Genomic DNA, 26,269 nt, shown 5'->3' on the forward strand with positions numbered 1-26,269 from the left:
TGCAAATATTTTCTCCCATTCTGAAGTCTGTCTTTTGGTCTTGTTTATGGTTTCCTTTGCTGTGCAAAAGCTTTTAAGTTTCATTAGGTCCCATTTGCTTATTTTTGTTTTTATTTCCATTTCTCCAGGAGGTGGGTCAAAAAGGATCTTGCTGTGATTTATGTCATAGAGTGTTCTGCCTATGTTTTCCTCTAAGAGTTTGATAGTGTCTGGCCTTACGCTTAGGTCTTTAATCCATTTTGAGTTTATTTTTGTGTATGGTGTTAGGGAGTGTTCTAATTTCATTCTTTTACATGTAGTTGTCCAGTTTTCCCAGCACCACTTATTGAAGAGGCTATCTTTTATCCATTGTATATTCTTGCCTCCTTTAACAAAAATAAGGTGACCATATGTGTGTGGGTTTATCTCTGGGCTTTCTATCCTGTTCCATTGATCTATATTTCTGTTTTTGTGCCAGTACCATACTGTCTTGATGACTGTAGCTTTGTAGTATAGTCTGAAGTCCAGGAGCCTGATTCCTCCAGCTCCATTTTTCTTTCTCAAGATTGCTTTGGCTATTCGGGGTCTTCTGTGTTTCCATACAAATTGTGAAATATTTTCTTCTACAGTGCTATTGGTAATTTCATAGGGATTGCATTGAATGTGTAGATTGCTTTGAGTAGTATAGTCATTTTGAAAATATTGATTCTTCCAGTCCTTGAATATGGTATATATTTCCATCTGTTTGTGCCATCTTTGAGTTCTTTCATCAGTATCTTACAATTTTCTGAATAGAGGTCTTTTGCCTCCGTAGGTAGGTTTATTCCTAGGTATTTTAGTCTTTTGATGTGATGGTAAATGGGATTCTTTCCTTGATTTCTCTTTCTGTTCTTTCATTGTTAGTGTATAGGAATGCAAGAGATATCTGTGCATTAATTTTGTATCCTGCAACTTTACCAAATTCATTGATTAGCTCTAGTAGTTTGCTGATGGCATCTTTAGGATTCTCTATGTATAGTATCATGTCATCTGCAGCTATACATTTATATATCCACGTGCCTTTCTCCATTTCCCTTGGTTCTCCCTCCCTTCTTATAGATCCAGTGGTCTGTAAATAAGGACATTTATGTTTGTGAGCTTAAATCTTTTGCATGTTCCTAATAATAGAAAAATATATGAGACTCAATGGCATTCATTCTCATAATAATGTCAGTTCATTTCAAATATAAATGAATACTTTTTTTAAAACCTAAAATATGTATTTCATAGTCATAACTATTGTAGTGTAAGAATAACATAACTTTATTCATCACTTGGTCATAAACAGGAAAGCTCAAACCTTTATCAATCAAGAATATAATGACATTAGCATTTGGACCTAATTAAAGAATAAAGCAGTTTTCCCTCTGCTAGCAAATCATGTATAGAAATAAAACATATTTCAATAAAATGTCATTTTGTATTACACTTTAATTACTTCTGTTTTTATTAAACCCCAAACAAAACAAAGTTTCTGTGGGTCAATGAATGTAGCTTAAAAAATAAGGAAAGCATTAGTGATGGAAGTGGTGCTTGTTCTGGGAAACATCTGCTGTTCTATCACTTATCATTACAGTTATATTTGATTTTCCACACAGAAAATTGTTTGCACCTGTCCTCAGTATTTTTTCCAACACATATTTACAGCATATCATTAACACTCACTGCTTCCTCTGCTAAACAACACTTCACACTCTTGAATCAGTGCTGCTATTCATGTCAGAAGAAGGTGATTTGGCCATTTATCACTGTTCTGGCAGCATTTAGGTACCTGGGCTCAGGTATTCTCTTCAGAAGGCATTAGAAATGATTGTTTGCACTGAGTTTTGTCAACCATGCTGTATAATTAAATCAGGCAGAAGAAATAGTTTGAGTTGCATAGTGAGATTATACACTTTCAAGGATACACAGGTACCACTGGTTGCATTCTATTACCGTATTATATCAGATTAAAGTTTAAAGCCTTTGGAAAATATGATCTTCATATGCTTGACACCACCAATTAAGCTTAATTAGTGTCACTTAGCTCACATTTAATTCTTTTGCTCACTTCCCAGTATCTTTTTAAGAATTGAACAGTGCCATATCTCTTGCATTAGGTAACAAGGGATGTGATCTGTCTCTCAATTCCTAGATATAATCCAGCCTCCTTAGCAAGCAACCTGGGCCTGATTGATCCAGTTTTACTGTTAGGGCCCAGTTTTCATGGGCAAGGTGGCCCACTGAAGATGAGACTCATTTAATTTTGTTGAAATATTAGACTGGGCATTCATTTATTTGATGGTGTAGTATACTCTGCACTACACTATGCTAGTGAAAACTGTACCCATAAACCTCTTTCTCAGCAGCCTACATTATTAGACTGGAAGATTCTAAATATGAAATATGTTACTTTCTCTTAATGGAGGTCAAATAAGAAAACTCTTCCACAGTGAGGTTATAGATAGCTATCATGGCATTTCTAATCTAAAGTTGATGGGTAAAAAAATCTACAGAAACTGAGCTACTAAAATTGTCCAGTATGTTGCGTTTAAATAAGTGAAAGAGATTTGCATCAAAATCAAGCATTTGACTACGGCTCTCTCTTTTTAGTTTAATCCACTGAACTACCACCAAATGAAAGGAACAATACCAGGGTGGTAGAGGAAAGGGGGCAGGGAGTGTGGGTACTCTGCATTTAGATTTATCTGTTGATTTTATAAAATTCAAATTATCTCCCCCAATCCAAAGTACCAGATCCACACATATTTTAATTGTCCTGGCTTTGGAACCAGATTGCCTGAGTTCAAACTGTGGCTTTGTCACTTAGTTGTATTGATATTGGGCAAGTTATTTAATCTGTCTATGTCTCAGTTTCCTCATCTATAAAAATGGGGAAAATAATAGTGTCTACTTCATTGATTTGAATTAATGTATATGAAGCATCTAAAAAAATGTCTGTTACAGTGTATGTGCTATGTAAGTGTTAAGTAATAGCTAATTATTAGTCTTATTATTATAAAATCTAACTAATAAAAGTTAAACTTGGCTTTAAAAACACACATTTTTCATTCTAAACAGATGATTGCTTTGCTTGTTGTGTTTTTCCTATTGACCTCATTTATTTAATTGTTAAACATTTTCTCTGACCTTTGTCTTGCTATCACATTGAGATTGTCCAGAAATCAAAACCTCCATTTCAGCAGGCATATCATAGCTGTCTCTCAGCATGTTCAAATAGGATGAGAGCAGCATTTGTGACATACTGCCCTCAGCTCACTGACCCAATTCAACTTGGGTCCATGCTGAAAGCTTCAATTGGAATTTGGAAGTACTTTCGCTGATGATCAATTTTAAGAGCTATCTTCTCCTGAAAGCCTACCAATCTAAACTATATGGCAGCTTCAGGAAGCAGAATAAGTAGACATTTCCTTGCTGGCAAAATGAGTGGGAGTTTGAATCCTGTATTTTTACAAATTACAAGTGTATACACAGTAATTTTTTTTTTTTTGCCACCATACCAATGTTGAGATAGTTCCTTATCTAAAAAGGAGATCTTTTTAGCTCTAAAATTCAATGATTTCCTGATTAAAATTTGTTATGTTAGGTGTTTCTATAACCAACCCCTATATAGCCTAAACTTTATTTCTACTCCTATTATTTTAATTTAGCAAAATTTTCTTTATTTTGTTATAAGCACTTACTCAATTTTGAACTTAAAATTCCCAATGTACAATTTTTTTTAATTAATACCAAGTGTGTTCTGTACTTTAGAAAAAACAGTGGAGAATTTTGACCTGCTTTAGGCAAAGAAAGAAGACAAAACCGAGAAACTCTCAAGGCTTTTTCTAGTAGCAGCAGTCTATTGCTCCTAAAGTAGCATCTTTTACTCTGTCATTTATTGAGATACTAATTTGGGTTTGTTCTCTCAGTTTGTAGACATTTTCTCTTCCTCATTCCAGGAAAGGACATCTACTCTGATTTTGAGTAGCTTGTTTCAGAGAGTGGAAATTTTTTTTAACATCTTTATTGGAGTATAATTGTTTTACAATGTTGTGTTAGTTTCTGCTGTATAACAAAGTGAATCAGCTATACATATACATATATCCCTACATCCCCTCCCTCTTGTGCCTCCCTCCCACCCTCCCTATCCCACCCCTCTAGGTGGGCACAAAACACTGAGGTGATTTCCCTGTGCTATGCAGCTGCTTCCCACTAGCTATTTTACATTTGGTAGTGTATATATGTCAATGGAGAGTGGTAATTTTTAAATTATTTTGTGTTGCCACAGAAGAATTGTTGTAGGGTGCAAGATTTGGAGAAAACCTAGAACTGAAGTTTTGCTGAGAAGAATAGATATATTATTCTAAAACACACAAAACTAAAGACGTAAGAAAATATAATTCAGAAACACTGAGATGACAGAGTCTCTGTTCTCAAAGAGTTCATCAGTCTATTAGGCAGACAGTTCTGTCTGCAATGACAATGCTAAGCAATGTCATAGAAGTATAGCGAATATCCTTTAACCTGGACTGAGGATGACAGGGAAGACTTTGAGGAGAGGTAATATCTAAGAAACAGCTTAATGTAGGAGATATCCAGGCAAAGAAAGACATTCAAGAAAGTAGGAGTGGCATGTGCAAATGCACAGGCAAGAGAGATCATGGCACCTTCAATGAACTGCAAATAATTTTGAATGATTAGAGCACAGACTGCAGAAGGGTAGGGGTAGAGATTAGAAAGACATTAAAATATTTCAAGCAGAGGAATGATGTGATTATATTTGCATTTTGGAAAGGTTGTCCAGGTAGCACTGTGTTAAAAGGATTGTAGGGAACCAAAAGTGGAGGCAAGCAGACCAGTTCACTTAGAATAGTGCAGGGGGTCCAGGTGAGAGGTGATGATGTTTTGAACAAGAGCAGTGACAGTGGGATCTAAAGGAAGAGACATATTAAAGAGAAATTTAAGAAATAGAATCACAAGAATTTGGTGACAAACACAAAAGACCCCAAATAGCCAAAGCAATCTTGAGAAAAAAAAACAAAACAAAACTGGAGCTATCACCCTCACAGACTTCAGACTACACTACAAAGCTACAGCAACCAAAACAGTATGGTACTGGCACAGAAACAGATAAACAGACACCTAGATCAATGGAATCAAATAGAGATTCCATAAATAAACCCACTCTTATATGGTAAATTAATCTGCAACAAAGGAGGTAAGAATATACAATGGGGAAAAGACAGCCTCTTCAATAAATGACGTTGGGAAAACTGGATAGCTACATGCAAAACAATCAAACTGGACTACTTTCTTACACCATATAAAAAATAAACTCAAAATGGATTAAGACAAATATGAGACCTGAAACCATAAAACTTCTAGAAGAAAACATAGGCAGTACACTCTTTGACATCAGTCTTAGAAATATTTTTTTTTGAATATGCCTCCTCAGGCAATGGAAACAAAAGCAAAAATAAACAAATGGGATTACATCAAATGAAAAGGTTTTTGCACAGTGAAGGAAACTGTCAACAAAATAAAAATGCAGATTACTGAATGGGAGAAAATATTTGAAAATGATATATCCAATAAAGGGTTAATATCCAAAATACACAAGGAACTCATACAACTCAACATCAAAAAAACAAATAACCCAATTAAAAAATGGGCAGAGTATCTGAATAGACATTTTTTCAAAGAAGACATACAGATGGCCGACAGACACATGAAAAGATGCTCATCACTATTCAACAGGAACATGCAAATTGAAACCACAATGAGATATCACCTCACACCTGTCAGAATGGCTATTATCAAAAAGACTATAAAAAACAGTTGTTGGTGAGGATGTGGGGAAAATGGAACCCTTGTGCACTGTTGGTGGGAATGTAAATTGGTGCAGCCACTATGGAAAACAGTATGGAGGTTCCTCAAAAACTAAAAATAGAACTACCATATCATCCAGCAATTGCATCCCTGGGTATATAACTGGAAAAAACGGAAACACTAATTTGAAAAGATACATGTACCCCAATATTCATAGCTGCACTATTTACAATAGCCAAGACATGGAAGCAATCCAAATGCCCATCAACAGATGTTTGGATTAAGAAGATGTGGTATATATACACATGGACTATTACTCAGCCATAAAAAAAGAATGAAATAATGCCATTTGCAGCAACATGGATGGACCTAGAGAATATTATGCTTATTTAAATAAGTCAGATGGAGAAAGACAAATACTGTATGATATCACTTATATGTGGAATCTAAAAAATAATCCAAATGAATGTATATGCAAATCAGAAACACACTCACAGATATAGAAAACAAACTTGTGGTTAACAAAGAGGAAAGGGAAGAGGAGAGGGACAAATTTGGGTATTGGATTAACAGATACAAACTACTATATATAAAATAGATAGGCAACAAGGATATACTGTATAGCACAGAGAATTAGAGCCATTATCTTGAAATAAGCTAGAATGGAGTATGTGCAGAAAATACTGAATCACTATGCTGTACACCTGAAACTGACATAATATTGTAAATCAAATATACTTTAAGAAAAAAAGTGAAAAAAGACCATAAATAACAATTGTTGGCGAGGATGTGGAGAAAAGGGAACCCTCATGCACTTTTGGTGGGAATATAAATTGGTGCAGCCACTATAGAAAAAAGTATGGTGGTTCCTCAAAAAATTAAATATAGAACTACCATATGATCCAGCAATTCCACTTCTGGGTATTTATCTGAAGAGAATGCAAACACTAATTTGAAGATATATGCAACTCTATGTTCACTGCAGTATTATTTACAATAGCCAAGATAGGGAATCAGCTTAAGTGTCCATGGATATGTGAATAGATAAAGAAGGTGTGGTGTATAAATATATATAATGGAATATTATTGAGCTATAAAAAAGAATAAAATCTTGCCATTTGCAACAACACGGATAGACCTACAGGGTATTATGCTAAGTGAAATAATTCAGACAAAGAAAGACAAATACCATATGATTTCACTTATATATGGAATCTAATAAACAAAACAAATAAACAAACAAAACAAAAATAGTCATAGATACAGTGAACAAACAGATGGTTGCCAGAGGGAAGTGAGGGTGAGAGGAGGAGAGAAATAAGTGAGGGAGATTAAGAGGAACAAACCTCCAGTTACAAAATAAATGAGTCAGAGTATGAAATGTACAGTATGGAGAATATGATCAATAATAATGTAATATCTTTGATAACTAGAGGTATTGTGGTGATCATTTTGGAATATATAGAAATAATGAATCACTATGTTGTGCACCAGGAACTAACATAGTGTTATAGGTCAATTATACTTCTAAAACAAACAAACAAACAAACTCATAGAAAAAGAGATCAGATTTGTGGTTACCAGAGGAAGATGGGTGGGGGAGGGGGAATTGGATGCAGGTAGTGAAAAGGTAAAATCTTCCAGTTATAAGATAAATAAGTACTAAGGATGTAATGCACAACATCATAAATATAATTAACAGTGCTGTATATTATATATGAAAGTTGTTAAGAGAGTAAATCCCAAGAGTTCTCATCACAAGGAAAACTATTTTTTTCTTTCATTTTGTATCTATATGAGATGATGGATGTTCACTAAATTTACTGTGATTATCATTTCATTATGTATATAGGTCAAATCATTATGTTGCATACAAACTTATACAGAAAACAAACAAAAACACTGTAAGACATCTTGGAATAAATAAAAGATAGGCAAGATCTTTGAATTAGTCAGGGTAATGCTAGGCTATGCCGTGGTGACACATAATCCCTGAAATCTCCATGTTGTAATACAACACAGAGCTATTTCTTATAACTTATTTAGTTCTTATAACTTAATTACAGTTTTTCTGAGTCAGGTGGCCCTCTGGCACAGCTTTCTTTCAAGAGATGACTCAGCATTCCTGGAAGCTTCCAACTTGTGACAAGGCCATCTGTAACATGTGGTCTATTAGTGATGGAAAAGGGAGAAAAGGAATGGAGGAGGACAACTAGCTCTTAATTGCCCTATCATCCTAACTTATCTTCAAGGGAGGTTGGGAAATGTAGAGCTGAACATGGATATTTGGTGATCATTATCAGTCTCTGCCAACAAGTATAAGATTATTGAAAAGCATAAGGAAAAACTAAATAAATGGAGTGATATACCACGTTCATGGATGGGAAGGTGGGATAGGATTGGATGAAATTCCAATCAAAATCATAACAAAGCTTTATGTGTGTTTATGTATGGAACTTCACGAGTTGATTCCAAAATTTTTATGAAAAACCAAAGGGCCTAGAATAGCTAAGACAATTTTGAAGAAAAAAATGAGGGGGAGGGGCTGACTCTAATAGGTATCAAAACATGTTACAGAAAATTATAGGAATTAAAACAGTGTAGTATTATCATAGGAATAAACAAGAATATCAATGAAACTGAATAGAATCCAGAATAGGAATCTAATATTTGATAATGATAGTAGTTCAAATTAGTATGAAAGGGATGAACTAGGCAATAAACAGTGTTAGGTCAATTGGATATTCATATATAAAAAGTTATAATAGATTTTTATGTCACATAATTACCTAGACTAAATTTTAGGTAGGTGGATTAAAGAGCTAAAGGTTAAACAATACCGTAACAGTATTTGAACAACATATAGGGCTTATTTTCATAATATCAATTTGGGGAAGACTTTCCTAAACAAGATGCAAAGACCAGAAGCCATAAAGGAAAATACTGAGTGATTTGACTACATCGAAATTTAAATTTTCTATGTAGCAAATCACCCCATAAACAATATTAAAACGCAGAATTGGGGGAAAATATTTACAACATATATAACAAAAAATTAGTATTCAGAATATAAAAAGAACTGCTAACAAATCATAATAGTGGCAAGGGCATGGATTGGTAAATCACAGAGGGGGTCATTCAAAATCACCAATAAACATGCTCACATGCATAAGTAATCAGGGAAATGCAAAGTATAGCAATATGATGCCATGTTTTGGCCCATCAGATTGGCAGACAGTAAAAGAATAATAACTTCCAGTACGAATGAGAGTGTAAATTGATAAAGTCTTTTTGGAGTACCATTTGGCAGTTTCTATCAAAATTTTAAATGTACAGATTCTTTAACCCAGGAATTCAATCTTTAAGAATCTACTCGTCAGAAATATACATGTGAACAGAGATATGTGTATGAAATATTCATTGAATCATTGCTTGCAATAGCAATAAAACTGGAAACACCTAAATGTTCATTAATAATGACTGGTTAAATGAATTTCATACCATGGAACATTATTCAACAATTAAAAGGGGGAAGCAAATTTTTATGTATTGGTATTTTATGATGTCTAAGATATATTGTTTTGTAAAAAGCCAGTTACAGAACTATAACATGAGCCAATTTATGTTTTAAAATTTTTTTTGAATGATCGCGTACCCTATACTCAGTGTGTCTGTGTGTGTATGTGTGCATGCACAGAAAAATATCTGAAAGAACACAGCAAACAACAGTTTCACATCTGGTGAGGAGCGATATTAGAAGTGCTGATGAATGAATATGTCAAAAATGTAGAAAATTCAAAGAAGTATAAAGGGAAAAGATTATTCATATAATCACACAATTCAAAAATAATGTCACCATTTTGTGTGCATTCTTCTAGAGTTCGCACAAACACACATATGCATGTAGACTTCCGTCTCTTTTTTACACAAAATGGGATCATGCTAGATATGTTGTTTCTGTAGCTTGCTTTTTTTAAATTAAAAAAATTTTTAAAGTATAGTTGATTTACAATGTTATGTTAGTTTCAGGTGTACAGCTGTAACTTGCTTTTTTTTGTTTAACCATATATTGTGGACTTTTCCCCATGACATTAATTACCTATTTATTTACTTATAAAACATTTATAGGGCTTACTACATTTCAGACACTTTCCCAGATCCCTTGTTCATATATAGTCCATATTATTTTATGTTCTATTAAGACTTTATTTTCATTGCTGCAGAAGCATTAACTTTTGTGTATGTAACATCAACATTGCTCATACAGAGCAATATCAAAACAGGTATTTTGATATTTGAAGAAGCAGAAGGGAAAGAGTGCCCGTCACTGTGATTGAACTGAGATATTTTTCAAAGAACTTTCTATGCAGAGGTTGAGGATTTTATAGAAAATACCTGCAAAATGTTCTTTTGGTCTGGACTGCATCATGAACAGAAAAACAAGTCAATGACTCTTGTTACAAAACTTTATTTAAATATATACCACGTTCTTGATATGCATCCAAGTAGATTTTCTTACCACAAATAGGATTGTTAGTCGAATATTTATTGTCTGTTCAAGTTATGGCACAAGTAGTGCTTTCTATGCCAGTTCCCTTTGATCAGACCTCCTATGCAGACAGCCGCTGCATCTGTTTGGATCTTCCTTGTCAAGTTCTAAGTCCCAATTGCCGCAGAGATTTACAATATTTCCATGAAGTTTCCATTTCAGCCTGTGATACACCAATCACTATTAGAATATGGGCAAAAAGCCTGTAAATAAAGCTAGTGGTGGAATCCATAACAAATCTTTTCCAACAACAAAAGCTTGAATTTCACATGCCTCCTGAATTTCCTGTGTCTCATGACTAAATTTTAGGTATTCAGAAACAGTTTACTTGATAAATTATAACTTGGAGAGTATATTGTACTGTTTCTCTTGGGATTAAAACTGAATATTTACATTTAATTGCCTCTTTTAATGGAATTATAGATGTCACTTTTCATCTTGTAGGTTAAAATATCTAAAACCACTAATAGCCAGTAATGAGAGTGACTGTGGTCTGATTAATGGGGTACAACTAGAAAATATACGTTCAAGTTTACTAAAAATTCTCTAGCATATCTGCTGTTGCAGTCATGGTGAAGAGAACAGTGACCTGACAATTAGGAAACCCCGGTCGTAATCCTGGCTCTGTCCTTAATCATGTAACAGCAATGTTGCCTCTTATTGAGGGCTTTTTTATGTGTCAGGCACTTTGTTGAGGGCTTCACATGGATTTTCTCATATTCATTCTTACAAAAGTCCAATGCAATAGGTACTATCATCACTCCCATTGAACAAACAAGAAAATGGATAACTAGAGAGGAAGGAATAGTTTTCCAAGTGTTACAGTTAATAAGTGGAGGAACCAGGATTCAAAATCCAGGTCTCTCTGTACTCTAATGGATTCATGGTAACTATAATGAAAATAAACATTAGAAACATGAAAAATCCAAGTCTCTCTGATTCCAAACTCAATTCTTAAATAGTAAATTGTCCTGTTTTTCTAGCTTTTAAGGATTTTGGACAAGTTTCTTCCTCTCTCTTGGCCTCAGTTACAGAATGAGGAGATTGGACTAGAAGTAAATGATCTCTTATGATTTCCTCCAGCTCATTCATTTTAGCCATTGTTTCTTCTTTCTACTATATGGTCAAGCCTCATTCCCAAGTCTTTGGCCTTGTATATTGGAGATGTTCAGAAATCTTTTTTCTGGATAAATGTTTTGCAACTATTTCTTGTGGAGTTTTCTTTCCATATTCATATTTAATAAAAGAGTATAATTTCCCTTAGGGGTATAATACTGAAATAGAGCTGAAATGGGGGTGTGAGTGGACTGGATGGCTCACCATCATGATCTGCTATATCCTGCTGTCACTGGAAAAAAATTCACAACTTAAAAGCTGAGAATTATGTTTTATTCAGCAGACAAAACTGAGGACTTAAGTCCAGGACACAGCAACTCAGATAGCTCTTAGAGACTGCTCTGAAGAGGTAAGGTAAGGGAGGAGCCAGGATATATAGGAGTTTTTGCAATAAAGACCAGGTAGTCGGAACATCAGAAGATTACTCTAATTAGATGGAAAGATATACCATGTTCTTGGATTGGAAGAATCAATATTGTGAAAATGACTATACTACCCAAGGCAATCTACATATTCAATGCAATCCCTATCAAATTACCAATGGCATTTTTCACAGAACTAGAACAAAAAGTTCTAAAATTTGTATGGAAACACAAAAGACTCTGAATAGCCAAAGCAATCCTGAGAAAGAAAAACAGAGCTGGAGGAATCAGACTCCCTGACTTCAGACTATACTACAAAGCTACAGTAATCAAGACAGTATGGTACTGGCACAAAAACAGAAATATAGATCAATGGAACAGGATAGAAAGCCCAGAGATAAACCCACGCACATATGGTCACATTATTTTTGATAAAGGAGGCAAGAATATACAATGGAGAAAAGACAGCCTCTTCAGTAAGTGGTGCTGGGAAAACTGGACAGCTACATGTAAAAGAATGAAATTAGAACACTCCCTAACACCATACACAAAAATAAACTCAAAATGGATTAAAGACCTAAATGTAAGGCCAGACACTATAAAACTCTTAGAGGAAAACATAGGCAGAACACTCTGTTATAAATTGCAGCAGTATCTTTTTGGATCCACCTCCTAGAGTAATGAAAATAGAAACAAAAATAAATAAATGGGACCTAATTAAATTAAAAGCTTTTGCACAGCAAAGGAAACCATAACCAAAACGAAAAGACAACCCACAGAATGGGAGAAAATATTTGCAAACGAAGCAACAGACAAGGGATTAATCTCCAAAATATACAAACAGCTCATGCAGCTGAATAACAAAAAAAAAAAAAAAAAAACAACCCAATCAAAAAATGGGCAGGAGGTCTAAATAGACATTTCTCCACAGAAGACATACAGACGGCCAAAAAGCACATGAAAAGATGGCAACGTCACTAATTATCAGAGAAATGCAAATCAAAACTACAATGAGGTAGCACCTCACACTGGTCAGAATGGCCATCATCAAAAAAGTCTACAAACAATAAATAATGCTGGAGAGGGTGTGGATAAAAGAGAACCCTCCTACACTGTTGGTGGAAATGGAAATTGGTACAATCACTGTGGAGGTTCCTTAAAAAACTAAAAATAGAATTACCATATGATCCAGCAATCCCACTCTTGGGCATATATCCAGAGAAAACCATAATCTGAAAGTATACATGCACCCCAGTGTTCACTGCAGCACGATTTACAATAGCCAAGATATGGAAGCAACCTAAATGCCCAACAACAGAGGAATGGATAAGGAAGATATGGTACATATATACAATGGAATATTATGCAGCCATAAAAAGAATGAAATAATGCCATTTGCAGCAACATGGATGGACCTAGAGATTATCATACTAAGTGAAGTAGGTTAGACAGAGAAAGACAAATATCATATGATATCACTCATATGTGGAATCTAATTTTAAAAAGTGATACAAATGAACTTATTTACAAAACAGAAACAGACTTACATATATTGAAAACAAACTTATGGTTACCAAAGGGGAAACCTGGGGGAGAGGGATAAATCAGGAACTTGGGATGAACATACACACACTACTGTATATAAGATAGATAACAACAAGGACATACTGTATAGCACAGGGAACTCTACTCAATATTCTGTGATAACCTATATGAGAAAAGAATCTATAAAAGAATAAATATATGTATATGTATAACTGAATCACTTTCCTGTACACCTGAAACTGACAAAACATTGTAAATCAACTATACTCCAATAAAATTAAAAATTAAAAAAGATTACTGTTAATGAAAGAAAACCAGATATCTCAAGTTAAGGAATTTAGTGCTTTTCTGTACATGGGAAGAGATACAAAAATCACAGCTCACTGAAATCATCCCTTTGATATGAACCTCAGCTATCTAGGGCCAGTATCCTGTGCTTTCTCATCCCAAGTCTCTTCAGGTTGCACTGTCAGGGGTGGATGCAGCAGTTGACTGCTTGATGCCGGGCATCCTGTTTCTATCCTGAATTCCCTCAGGGCTCACTCTTGGTGTGGTTGTAATGTGATGGCTTTATGGCTGCAACATCCTTTGTTTACTGATATGGCAGGCAACATTTTTTTTTCACTGATACAGCTAAGGTGTTCCTGCTGCTATACCTGCATACTACTGATGACCCAGAGAGTGAAGGAGACAAAGGAAGGGATGTGGTGGGGCCAGCAGAAGCCACCCCAATACCCTCTCAGGAGAGGCTACTTAGGATCCTATGGCCTGAGCCATAGCTTTAAGATCCCACTCCCAGCTCCACTTACCTCCCTCAATTCTAAGTATATATTGAACACATGATATTTCACATTTCCAGGGGATATTATTCCCTTTTCCATTTGTGAGGTAGGCTTATACAGGCAGACTTCCCAGGTTTTACTGAAGAAGATCAACATTTGCTTATTTATAATGCCTGGACCACATTGTAAATGCCATGGTTTTACAATTTACTCTTAGACATCTTGGGGAAAAAACTATCCACCATAAAATCTTTTGTTCAAGAAGATTGTGGTTAAGTAGTATTAATGAAAAATATCAATCAAGTGTAAGGGTTTTTTTTTTAACATTTTTATTGGAGTATAATTGCTTTACAATGGTGTGTTAGTTTCTGCTTTATAACAAAGTGAATCAGTTATACATATACATATATCCCCATATCTCTTCCCTTTTGTGTCTCCCTCCCTCCCACCCTCCCTATCCCACCCTTCTAGCTGGTCACAAAGCACCGAGCTGATCTCCCTGTCCTAAGGGGTATTTTTGAATGGCAATTTCACATGGACTTATTGCGGGCAATCTGATAGATGGGTTCTACTATTAGGAAGGAACTGTAGTCCCCAAATAATCTTCACTTTAAGTCAACACACTTTATGCCACACATGTATTCCTGCAAAGTTGTCCTCAAACCACACTTCTGTCAATCCATATATTCTCCTTTACTTCCACAATCATTTTAGAATTGCTTTATTTTCAATTCAATCTTCATTTGGCAGTGGTTCTACCCTACCTCTCTCTGCCTAGAAGTTAATAGCTTATGCAGCGCTGATATATACCATCAGGGAATTCCTAGGAACTCCTACTTAAAAGCAGCCTGAATTCTTTGGTAAAGCAAAGAACTACTTTGTAATGGGCACAGTCACCCTCCAAAATGTTGTGCTTTATAAATCTAGATCTCCTTATAGAGTGTCCTCTTAAAACAGGATGTGTCTGAATATGGACTAGCATCTCAAATCTAGCAGTCAAAAATTATTTTCAGGGGCTTCCCTGGTGGCACAGTGGTTGAGAATCTGCCTGCCAATGCAGGGGACACGGGTTCGAGCCCTGGTCTGGGAGGGTCCCACATGCCGCGGAGCAACTAGGCCCGTGAGCCGCAATTGCTGAGCCTGCGCGTCTGGAGCCTGTTCTCCGCAACAAGAGAGGCCGAGATAGTGAGAGGCCCGTTCACCGCGATGAAGAGTGGCCCCCACTTGCCGCAACTAGAGAAAGCCCTCGCACAGAAACGAAGACCCAACACAGCCATAAATGAATAAATTTTAAAAAAAATTATTTTCAGAAGATCTGAAAGACAAAATGATGTTCAAGATTCAGCTTATCTGTCCTTAAAATTATCAAATCCAGATTTAGAAAAGGAATGGCATTTTCCTGTAGGCAATTTTTCCCAGTCATAATAAAGATCAATAGAGAGCAGTTTTAAGTTCTGCACAAATCTTTTTGTTGCTATTGCTCAACCAAAGGAAACCACTTTCTGGTACATTGCCCATTTCTGACTTGAAAATTGTAAGCTCCTTAGGGTATAGAACTTAGCTTATATCTAATGCTTTGTAAACTTACCTATCTGTAAAACTTAAATGTTTACATATTATGCAAGTAGCTTCCATACCAAACAAAGGTGAATTTCTTCAAAACTTTAGACCATATTTGACCTTAAGAGTCTTATTCCAGGGTATTATTTTGAAAATATATTTCTAAGACAAATACAAATCAAAAAGGACAATTTCACATCACGTGTACCAAAGGCACTAAGTTTAGGTACCCTACCTATAGTTGACTTCCATTGTAACAACAGTTGCATTTTACAGCACATACTTGTTAGATGGGTATTGCCTCTCCTACGGTTTTTCTCAGAATAAATTGATAGTGGTTAGAAATCACCAAGATAATTCTCTGCCACAGTTCTTCTCAAGTGTAGATAATATTTGCTTTTTTCCTTGATTTACTCCCCCTTCTGTGTGGAACTTTGGACCTGAAAATTTTATGACATTTCCTAATCAGTAAAAGTCCAAATTTGCACAGTACACAAATGCATTCACAAACCTACATACATATTTACACAGATAGAGGTGGTTTGGAATGTTCTAATAATGAAATTTCCCAGACATGTTTATTTAAAATAAAAATTTAAAATTTTGTGTTTGCAAGTATCAGAATTCAACATGCACTTCTTTTTTGATTTAAATAAACTTATGTATTTTATTTATTTATTTTTGGCTGTGAGGGTCTTAGTTGTTGAGCGGGGGCTTTCTCTAGTTGCCATGAGCAGAGGCTACTCTTCATTGCCGTGCACGGGCTTCTCATTGCAGTGGCTTCTCTTATTGCAGAGAATGGGCTCTAGGTGTGCGGGCTTCAGTAGTTGTGGCACGCAGGTTCAGTATTTGTGGCTCACGGGCTCTAGAGCGCAGGCTCAGTAGTTGTGGCACACGGATTTAGTTGCTCCGCCGCATGTGGGATCTTCCCACACCACAGATCGAACCCATGTCCCCTACACTGGCAGGTGGATTCTTAACCACTGCGCCACCAGGGAAGCCCTAACATGCATTTCTGGAACATCTAAAGAAATCTGATTATGAGACAGGAATGTCTCAAACAAACCAAGGGCAGGAATGATACTGGGCCTCAGGAAGGACTTGATTGTGGAATTGGAAAGCTCTCAGAAACCAACTTTAGGTTCATCTGGCAGTTCTGTGTCTCATCACTGCTTCTTTCTTTGCAAACTGTCTTTGCTTTCCTAGCCACATGGTAGAAAATATGGCTGTCCATAGCTAAAGAGATTTTGTGTTATGGGTCAACCACTCAGAAAGTCAAACTCTTTATGAGTCCCAATTCCGAAGAGGGTCAGGAGCATGTCCCCACCCTAGATAGAAACCACCGTGGCCAGAGGAGCAGGGTTATGCAGGAGATACATGGCCATGAGACAGGTGTTGTTAGGTGTTAGAGATGCAAGGATGAATAGCAGGGCACCTGCCCTCAAGTTTCTCACTATCTAGGAGACAGAAACAAAATCAGAAAACTTAGATTTCTATGAGATAAGGGCTTTCTGAACAGTTTTTGGTGGGGGCGGTACAGAGGGAAAAGTAACTTTGCCACTTGGAGTTGCCAAAGTGTTAGCAGTTGAAGTAACATTAAAGCTGGGTTTAAAAGGCAGAAAAGAAGGGTCAGGGGAAAAGCGGTGTGGTGATAGCAGAGAGAGGCCAGGAAATTCCAGAAAAAGAAATGGCATATGCAAAGGGCCAAAGAGTTTGAAGATACTGAGAAGTTCGTCGTGTCTGAAGAATAGAGTGTGAGGTGGGGAGGGAGGTAGAATGATAGATGAAGCCAAAGAGGAACATGTTGGTTTTTGGAGTGTCTCGTTTCATATGCTATGCTGAAGAGTTCAGACTGTATTTAATATGGAAAGGATTTTAAGGAGAGAAATGACAAGGTCGGGGCCTTTATTTGTATTTATTTTTTAGGTGAAACTCTACCACCAGTAGGGCAGGCAGATACAGCTCATTACAATGAAAGAATATAATCTTACTAGTAGTAGATCACAAACATGTTTCAGTGCATACTGAATTAGGAAGAACAATCCAAACCTTTCTAACTGTGCGAACTTGGACAAGTTATTTTATCTCTGTGCTTTAGTTTCCTCATCAAGTTCCTCATCTGTAAAATGGAGAATGATAATAGTACCCACAGGTTGTCTTCAGGTTAAAATTGTTAATAGAACACTGCCTAGTACATAGTAGGCACTACACGTGTTACCTGTCATTTCCTTTTCTACTCTCTCTCTCTCCCTTGACCTCAGGGTCCCAAGCTACACCTTTCCACATTTGGTGCAGGCTGGGAATAAATGCCCACTCAAGGGCTTCACTGTTGATAATTTTGGCGTGTTATTATGCTAAGTGGGTCCCTTCTCATGATATGTAAGCATGAGAAGGAATCCATGTACTGGTTTCTGCCTCAATAGGTAATTGGAATAGAATGAGGAGCCTAGCGTCAGGAAAACTAATTATAGTAATTAATCTGAAAGAGAATGAGAACAGAGGATTGTGGGAATAGAGAGGAGGCTGTGATCAGTAAGATATTCTGAGATAAAATCAATAAGATATTGTGCTCAACTGAATGAGGGAGCTGAGGAAGTGAGGACTGTAATTCTACTGTGTCAACTACTTTGGTTTTAAAAATCTGCCCACATTTCAATTGATTTATTTGTTCCATCAGTAGCTCTATTTAGATAAAAACAACTGGCATGATCTCCACTCACTAGTAGACTTTTTATTTATTTAAAAAAAATTTTTAAGGACATGTGACCTTTTGTTTTACTTTTTTATTTATTTTTATTTTTGGCTGCATTGGGTCCTCGTTGCTGCGTGAGGGCTTTCTCTAGTTGCGGTGAGCAGGGTCTACTCTTCATTGTGGTGCGTGGGCTCCATTGTAGTGGCTTCTCTTGTTGTGGAGCACAGGCTCCAGGTGCGTGGGCTTCAGTAGTTGCAGCACGTGGGCTCAGTAGTTGCAGTGTGCAGGCTCTAGGGCACACGGGCTTCAGTAGTTGTGGCGTGCAGGCTTGGTATTTGTGGCTCGCAGGATCTAGAGTACAGGCTCAGTAGTTGTGGTCCAAGAGTAGCCTTTTTAAAAAATTGAAGTATAGTTGATTTACAATAATATATCAGTTTCAGGTGTACTACATAGTGAGTCAATATTTTTATAGATTATACTCTATTTAAAGTCATTACAAAATAATGGCTATATTTCCCTGTGCCACACAATATATCCTTGTTGCTTATCTATTTTAGATTGATACATAGTAGTTTGTATCTCCTATATCCCTATCTTGCCCCTCCCCCCATCCCTTTCCCCACTGGTGACCACTAGTTTGTTTTCTGTATCTGTGAGCCTGTTTCTCTTTCATTATATTGTTCACTTCTTTCTCTGGCTTATTTCACTAAGCATAATACCCTCTAGGTCCATCCATGTTGTTGCAAGTGGCAGAACTTCATTCTTTTTTTATGGCTGAGTAATATTTCATTGTGTATATATATACCACATCTTCTTTGTCCTTTCTTCTGTTGATGGACACTTAGGTTGCTTCCATGTCTTGGCTATTGTAAAAATGCTGCTATGGATACTGGGATGCATGCATCTTTTTGAATTAGTGTTTTCATTTTCTTTGGATATATACCCAGCAGTGGAATTGCTGGATCATATGGTAGTTCTATTTTTAGTTTCTTGAGGAACCTCCATACTGTTTTCCATAGTGGCTGCACCAATTTACAATCCTACTAACAATGTACTGGAGTTTGCTTTTCTCCACATGCTCACCAACATTTGTTATTTGTAGACCTTTTGATGATAGCCATACTGACTGGTGTGAGGTGACATCTCGTTGTTTTGATGTGCATTTCTCTGATGATTAGCAATGGTGAGCATTTTTTTCATATGCTTGTTGGCCATTTGTATATCCTCTTTGGAAAAATATCTATTCAGGTCTTCTGCCCATTTTTAAATTGGGTTTCTTTTTGATACTGAGTTGTATGACCTGTTTATGTATTTTGGATATTAACCTCTTGTTGGTCATATTACTTGCAAATATTTTCTCCCATTCTGTGGGTTATCTTTTCACTTTGTCAATGGTTTCCTTTGATGTGCAGAAGCTTTCTCGTTTGATGTCTCATTTGTTTGTTTGCTTTTGTTTTTCTTGCCTGAGGAGACAGATCCAAAGAAATATTGCTAAGACTGATGTCAAAGAGTGTATTACCTATGTTGTCTTCTAAGAGTTTTATATTTTCAGGTGTTACATTTAAGTCCTTAATCCATTGTTAGTTTACTTTTGTATATGGTGTGAGAAAGCAGTCCAGTTTTCCCAGCATCATTTATCAGAGGCTCTCTTTTCCCCATTGTATATTCTTGCCTCCTTTGTTATAGATTAATTAACCATATAAATGTGGATTTACTTCTGGGGTCTCTGTTCTGTCCCATCGATCTATGTGTCTGTTTTTGTGCCAGTACCATGCTGTTTTGATTACAGTAGCTTTGTAATATAGTTTGAAATCAGGGAGGGTGATAACCTACAGCATTGTTCTTCTTTCTCAAGATTGTTTTGACTATTTGGGGGTCTTTTGTGTTTCCATACAAATTTTTGTATTATTTGTTCTGGTTCTGTGAAAAGTGCTATTATTGGTGGTTTGAAAGGGATTGCACCTAGAGGGTATTATGCTAAGTGAAATAAGGCAGGCAGGAAATACAAATACTGTTTTAATTCACTTATATGTGGAATCTAAAAAACAAAACAAATGAACAAACAGAAATAGACTTATAGATAGAGGAAAAATAGGTGGTTGCCAGAGAGGAGGAGGAGTGTGGGGAGGATGAGTGAAATCAGTGAGGGAGATTAAGAGGTACAAATTTCCAGTTACAAAATAAATGAGTCACGGGGATGAAATGTACAGCATGGGGAATATAGTCAATATTTTAATAACTTTGTATCATGACAGATGGTAACTAGACTTATCGTGGTGATCATTTTGTAATGTATAGAAATATTGAATCATATGTTGTGTACCTGGAGCTAACATAGTGTTGAATGTCAATTATACTTTAATTAGAAAATAATAAAAATAAGTGAAAATAAGAGAAAAATGCTATGTTGATAACATGAAGAGTAATAGTATCTAATATATAGTAGAATATGAATAGAAAACTAAGAGCTATTATTTCACCTTTTCAAGCTCTACAAATCCTCTGCTGAATTAGTATAGTCTTGCGATTTTTTCCCACATGAAAAATTTGAATAGAACAATTCACTAATGCTTCTCGAGTAGAAAGTTGTCCATCTCTAAAGAATATTTCTTTTAGGGGTCAACTGTCTCATTGACGGGAAGAGGATTTACACATGCAAGTCCTATTAACATTAATAGGTGTTACCAGCATAAATCTCCCTGTAGTGATAGGTGAAAAGACCCTCCAGTCTACTAGGATTCAAGTTCTAATGATTACCTGTCAAATGGTCCTAAGAGTCATCATCACCAGAAAGAGCAGACGTGGCAACTTGTATGGGAAGGGCATCTCATTGCAGCCCCACACCTAAACTATGTTAATAGAAAGAAAAGTGGCCTTCAAAGTGTGACCTGGGATGTTGTGTTAAACCTCTTGCATTTTTAAAAAGCCATCATTAAAGAAGAGAACTCAAACATACCAAAACACTTGTTTAAGAAAAAAAAAAAGTGTAAATACTCTTATGAACTCCAAGGTGCTTGAAGGATAATACAGCTACTTGTTTAAAAATTCAATTAACCTTATCTTTCTTAAACTTGATTCATTAATAATCTCACAGATAAATTGCCAGTTTTGAAATAATGATGTTATCTTTTGAATATGTCCTGTCTGGGAAGGTTTAAAAACCACTTGGAATTGACAGAAAATGTCACTCTTCTTTAATTATTTGATTCAAGAACAAATCATAGTTCAGTGAATGATTTCTGCATGAAAAGAACATCAGCAGTCTCTTATCTGCTGCAAGTAAGCTGTTGGGGACTCAACGACCACAAAGAAAAACACTTCATGTTCTCATTCACCAAGTAAATTAGAAAAACGTTTCAGATTCTCATACACTAAGTGAGATGCGAAAACAGTTTGCAGGTAATGTATTGTAAAGCCATATCCCATGCCTCAGAACACTGATTTCAAACAGAATGAGATCTGATGCTGGCATCTAGAACAGTTTGCTAAGTAAATCATACCCATGTATCATTTGATTGCCTTTTTCAGAGATCTGACACAGTTGGCAGATGCCTAGAAATAAAACCAAGTATACAGCTGGACAATTAACTAAGAATTTAAGTAATAGACTGGTATCAACAAATAAATCAGTTCCAAGACAATTTTTAATTTCTTGGCATATATACAAAATTTTAATATTAAAAAATAGGATACCACGCCTGAAAGGCATTAAAAACAGACTTTATTTCCTCTGAAAACTTACTGTTACAGTGTGCAAATTATGAATAATCATATATTCATGCTTTTGGAAATGCATATAAGAAAATCAATCAAGAGTTGAGAGAGAAATTATCCAATACCAATAGCAGTAAATAACTTATTTGTAAGAAAACTGCTTTGAAGGATCACTACTATTTAGCAATCAAATTTCAACAAATTTTTTTTGAGGTTTTTAGGACTTTAGACAAAGGGCTGCCTTCTCCAGAACTACAGCTGTGACAGAAGTTAATCATTAGTGTGGCCATTATTTTACACAAAGGGCTGCCCATCTCAGAAACTACTATTCCAGAAGTTAACCATTAACATGAGTATTTTCCTATGAGCAGCTAGATATCATAGAAGACAGAGAAATTATAACTCAGTTTTCCTATAGAAAAATATATGTTTGTAATATACATATCATATATATCTATCTTTTTCTGGGCAGGCATACCAACTAGACAAAAATACAGTAGCAACATAGGGTTAGTAACCCGTTTTCATGTTGATCACTAAACTGAATGGTATTATCATTTTTGGTTAATAAGAAGCATGCATAACATAAACATTTTAAACACATGAATAAAAATTCTTTGATAATAGCTATTTTCAAAATTTAAAATTAGCTACTGAAATTTCTGCATCACATACAGCATCTATATTTTATTCATATGACTTCAGGCTTACGGTTTTACAACAAAACTAAAAGGTTTTCCTTTAAAGCTATGAAAACAAGTATTTGCAGTAATTAAGATAGCTGAAAAGAATGCTCTTAGAATAATTTCTATTACATTCTGAGGCAACAGGAAATATCTAAAGTTCTCTAACAACAGGTTTTTAACAGTTGTGTATTATCTTAATCATCACTAATCATATTCAGGAGCTTTTAAACATTTCAACAGTATTTAATAAATAACCTGGAAGAGAAATTCCGATGCTGGCTAATGGATGAAATAGGGTACAGTATGGACTGGGCCATGAGACCACAGAATATCTCCTTCATTGTTCTACAGAGCTGTAGTAAAGCTATCAGTATTTTTCTAGTCATTCTGGGTGTACCTGATTGGCTGTTTACATAAGTGTGCATGCTGCATCAAGAGGCCTTAACTCTAAGACTATAACAAAGTACAATATCTTAATTGGTGCAGCTTACTGCAATTGTATTCAGACTCAATACTCTCATATAGTGGAAGCTTTTATATTGCTGGTACTGCGGGGCAGAGCCAATACCCGGTGCTTATAGGTATGTATTGTGCATTTAGCGCATGCCGCAGTTGGGTTTCAGGAAATATGATTTAAGATAGATCTGAATCCATATAACAAAGTAGGTTATAATGTGATTCTATTGTCCCTGATTTGTATAACATTATAAAAGGGGAAGAAAGGGATAGAGGGGATTAAAGAGATAGGGGAGAGGCTATGCAATGGGGAGAAGGATTAGGAGTAGCCTGAGAGGCTGGGAAGATTTTCTTCTGGATTCAGCTATATCCGCAGGGGGTTTAAAAGGTGAGGAAAGAGCTACATTCCTTGATTCTTTCCATTTCTCATGAGGCTGTGACCTGACAGAGCTGGCTTCCTTTAAGATCTTCTCTGAAATCTGGAGAGGTCAGAGCCCTGCTGCAGCTGAAGTATGTAAGAACTATGTGCTTTCTACTGTAGCCATGGCTCTCTGATCAGCAAGATAGGCCAGACTGCATGACAACACACTTTTAATGTATTTATTTATTGAAATAAGTTGTTGAGTCCAAACTATTGCTCAAAAAAGGTAAACCATTAGAGCTTGGCATTTGGAAAGATTTTAATATAGGCACTATCACTGTAACTAGATTTGCTGCCTATGTACAGCCCTTATATTTTTATGTTAAGTGCATATTAGGGTTTACCAATTGTCATATTCTATTTAGAGTCCTTGGTGGTTTCAGGTTTACCTACTAGAAGAGGAATATGAAGAGTTTATAGACTGTTTTCCTTATCAAGATTCAAAACCACAATTCCACGTTACTATGTTTACTTTTCTATTAAACTATAAAATACTAATTAAGGAAATAGATTTTTATTTTAAAAGCTTAATGCAATAAGAACACTATGATCTATTGTGTTGGGGGAGGTGACAGCAAACAATTATTTGCTGCATGAGATCTTTGATATTCACCTTCAAGTCAATGAGAAAATTCTGAAACAACTTTTATTCCAGAAAAACCATTCTAAGGATGGCACTGCATTTATCTTCAAAATCATTCTCATACAGTAGACATATGGAGAAACTGAGGCCCAGAAGTTAAACAATTTGCTTAATATCATCGGTGGCATAGCTAGGACTAAATTAGGTCCATAGACAATTAGGCTAGTGCTCCAGATACTCGACTAGACAGAATTTCCAAATACCAATGAGCCTATTCAAATCTTTCCTTCCATTTCTTCAGTATTGAGTCTTCCTAGTGTGTTCAGGATTCACATACAAATATCACTACTAACATTTAAAAGAAAAAAAAAACACTGAGTAATGAACTCATGACTTGTTTGTAAAAATGTCTACTTTAATATTAGCATTTTCAATACTCAAGATAGAAAACAAAGCAAACCTCTATTTCAAGCATAGGTTCCTGCCTGGATCATGACACTTTAGTTTTTATCAGCTATATTTACGTATGCTTTTATCATTTGTGTCACGATGCTCATACCCATAAAGAAAATATAACTCAAATAATCAAAGGAAATATGTAAGCAGATTTTGAAGATGTGGTTTTCAAACAAAGATCCAAAGTGGCAAGCAAAAGCTGTCCTAATACCATAGAATTATTAACAATGCATAGGATCACTTTCATAAACATAGCTATATTTCTAGGAATCAATCCATTTATAATTTTTATCTGCTAATTCCACAGGTTTGGTATCTTAAATCAGGCAAGTCAATGTGCTTTACAAGTGTTTTGTGGTCTTGGAATGTCCTTTTTAAGGAAAATTCCCTTTTGGATTTCTATCATCTGTTTCTCTTGGTAATTCTGCATGTCAACTGGCTGCTGCTTTGTAACATTTTTCAAACAGTTCTTCCATCAAGAGGACTCTGAGGCTAGGAGGATTTTCCAAAATGTGCTATTCAGTTTGGTGCATACTCGTTATTCAGAGGGCTCCTCTGGGTTTCTCAGATTTGCGCTTTCCCTGGGAGTCTCTGAGTTGGCCTCTGGTATAGCACTGGATTCTGAAGCCTCTGGTTGTAAACTGTCTCCATCAAGGATAATGTCTTCAGGATTTGGTGGGGGTGGACAGAAGTCTTCGTTGGGGCAGATTTGTTGGAAAAGTGCTTCAGCCTGGCCAGGGAAGAAAGGGCACAAGAGTTTTTGAACATTAACTTAAAATGTATGTGCCTTTCTGGAACTATCAAAAAAATGAAGTATCACCCTTAAATTTTTCTTTAAGTTATAGAACTTTACACAGCACACATGACCTTCTAAAAACTGCTTTCAGAACTCCATGACTTTTCTCCCTCTAATTTATACATTCATTCAGGCCCACCCTTCAAGTATATCAGTACTTGCTAAGACTCTTTATAAAGTGCTCAAATAGTTGAGATTTTAAGGTCATTCATTCTACATGTCAACAGAAATACAATTTCCCTTAATATCCTTTATATAATTTCCTAATAGAGCCTGTTTGTGATATTTGTACAGTCTAATTTAGCATATACTAAGTTTAACAAGTCATTGTTCAAATCAAGAAAATTCTTCACTGTTTGCTCAACTATTTGCTTTTCTAATTTTCCTCTCCCTGTGCTTTGAGGAATATAACACAGTGTCCAAGACAATGGACACTGAATAGATAACCATGCCCAAATGCTGGCTCTGCCACTTAGCAGCGATGTGATCTGGGGAATGCTTACTCAGCTTCTGAGCCTTGCTCTCCTTGCCTATAGAATGGCAGAGAGTAAGCCTCTCTATTTGGAAACTGTAATCATTGTTATTAATAATAACATAAATTAAAATGTTGAGATTTAAGCTGAGCTTAGTCTGGCAGGGTAAGAGAATAATAAAGTAAATGTGATCTTAATTAACAACAAATACACACACATACAAGAAAGTAAATGTGGCTGGTAGCACTG

The 26,269-nt window shown here is 35.8% G+C and overlaps 1 protein-coding gene across 1 annotated transcript in view; it reads right to left on the bottom strand.

Moving 5' to 3' along the window:
* CHM (CHM Rab escort protein) overlaps nucleotides 1-26,269 on the bottom strand; it is a 316,852-nt gene that overhangs the window by 106,928 nt on the left and 183,655 nt on the right. The window contains exon 15 of the mRNA XM_082447407.1: nucleotides 220-25,481. Coding sequence (XP_082303533.1) covers nucleotides 25,290-25,481 — 192 coding nt within the window. The 3' untranslated portion in view covers nucleotides 220-25,289. The remainder of the gene's footprint in view (nucleotides 1-219; nucleotides 25,482-26,269) is intronic.

This window comes from Balaenoptera physalus, assembly GCF_965194825.1.
Source record: "Balaenoptera physalus genome assembly, chromosome: X".
NCBI classification, from domain to species: Eukaryota; Metazoa; Chordata; class Mammalia; order Artiodactyla; family Balaenopteridae; genus Balaenoptera; species Balaenoptera physalus.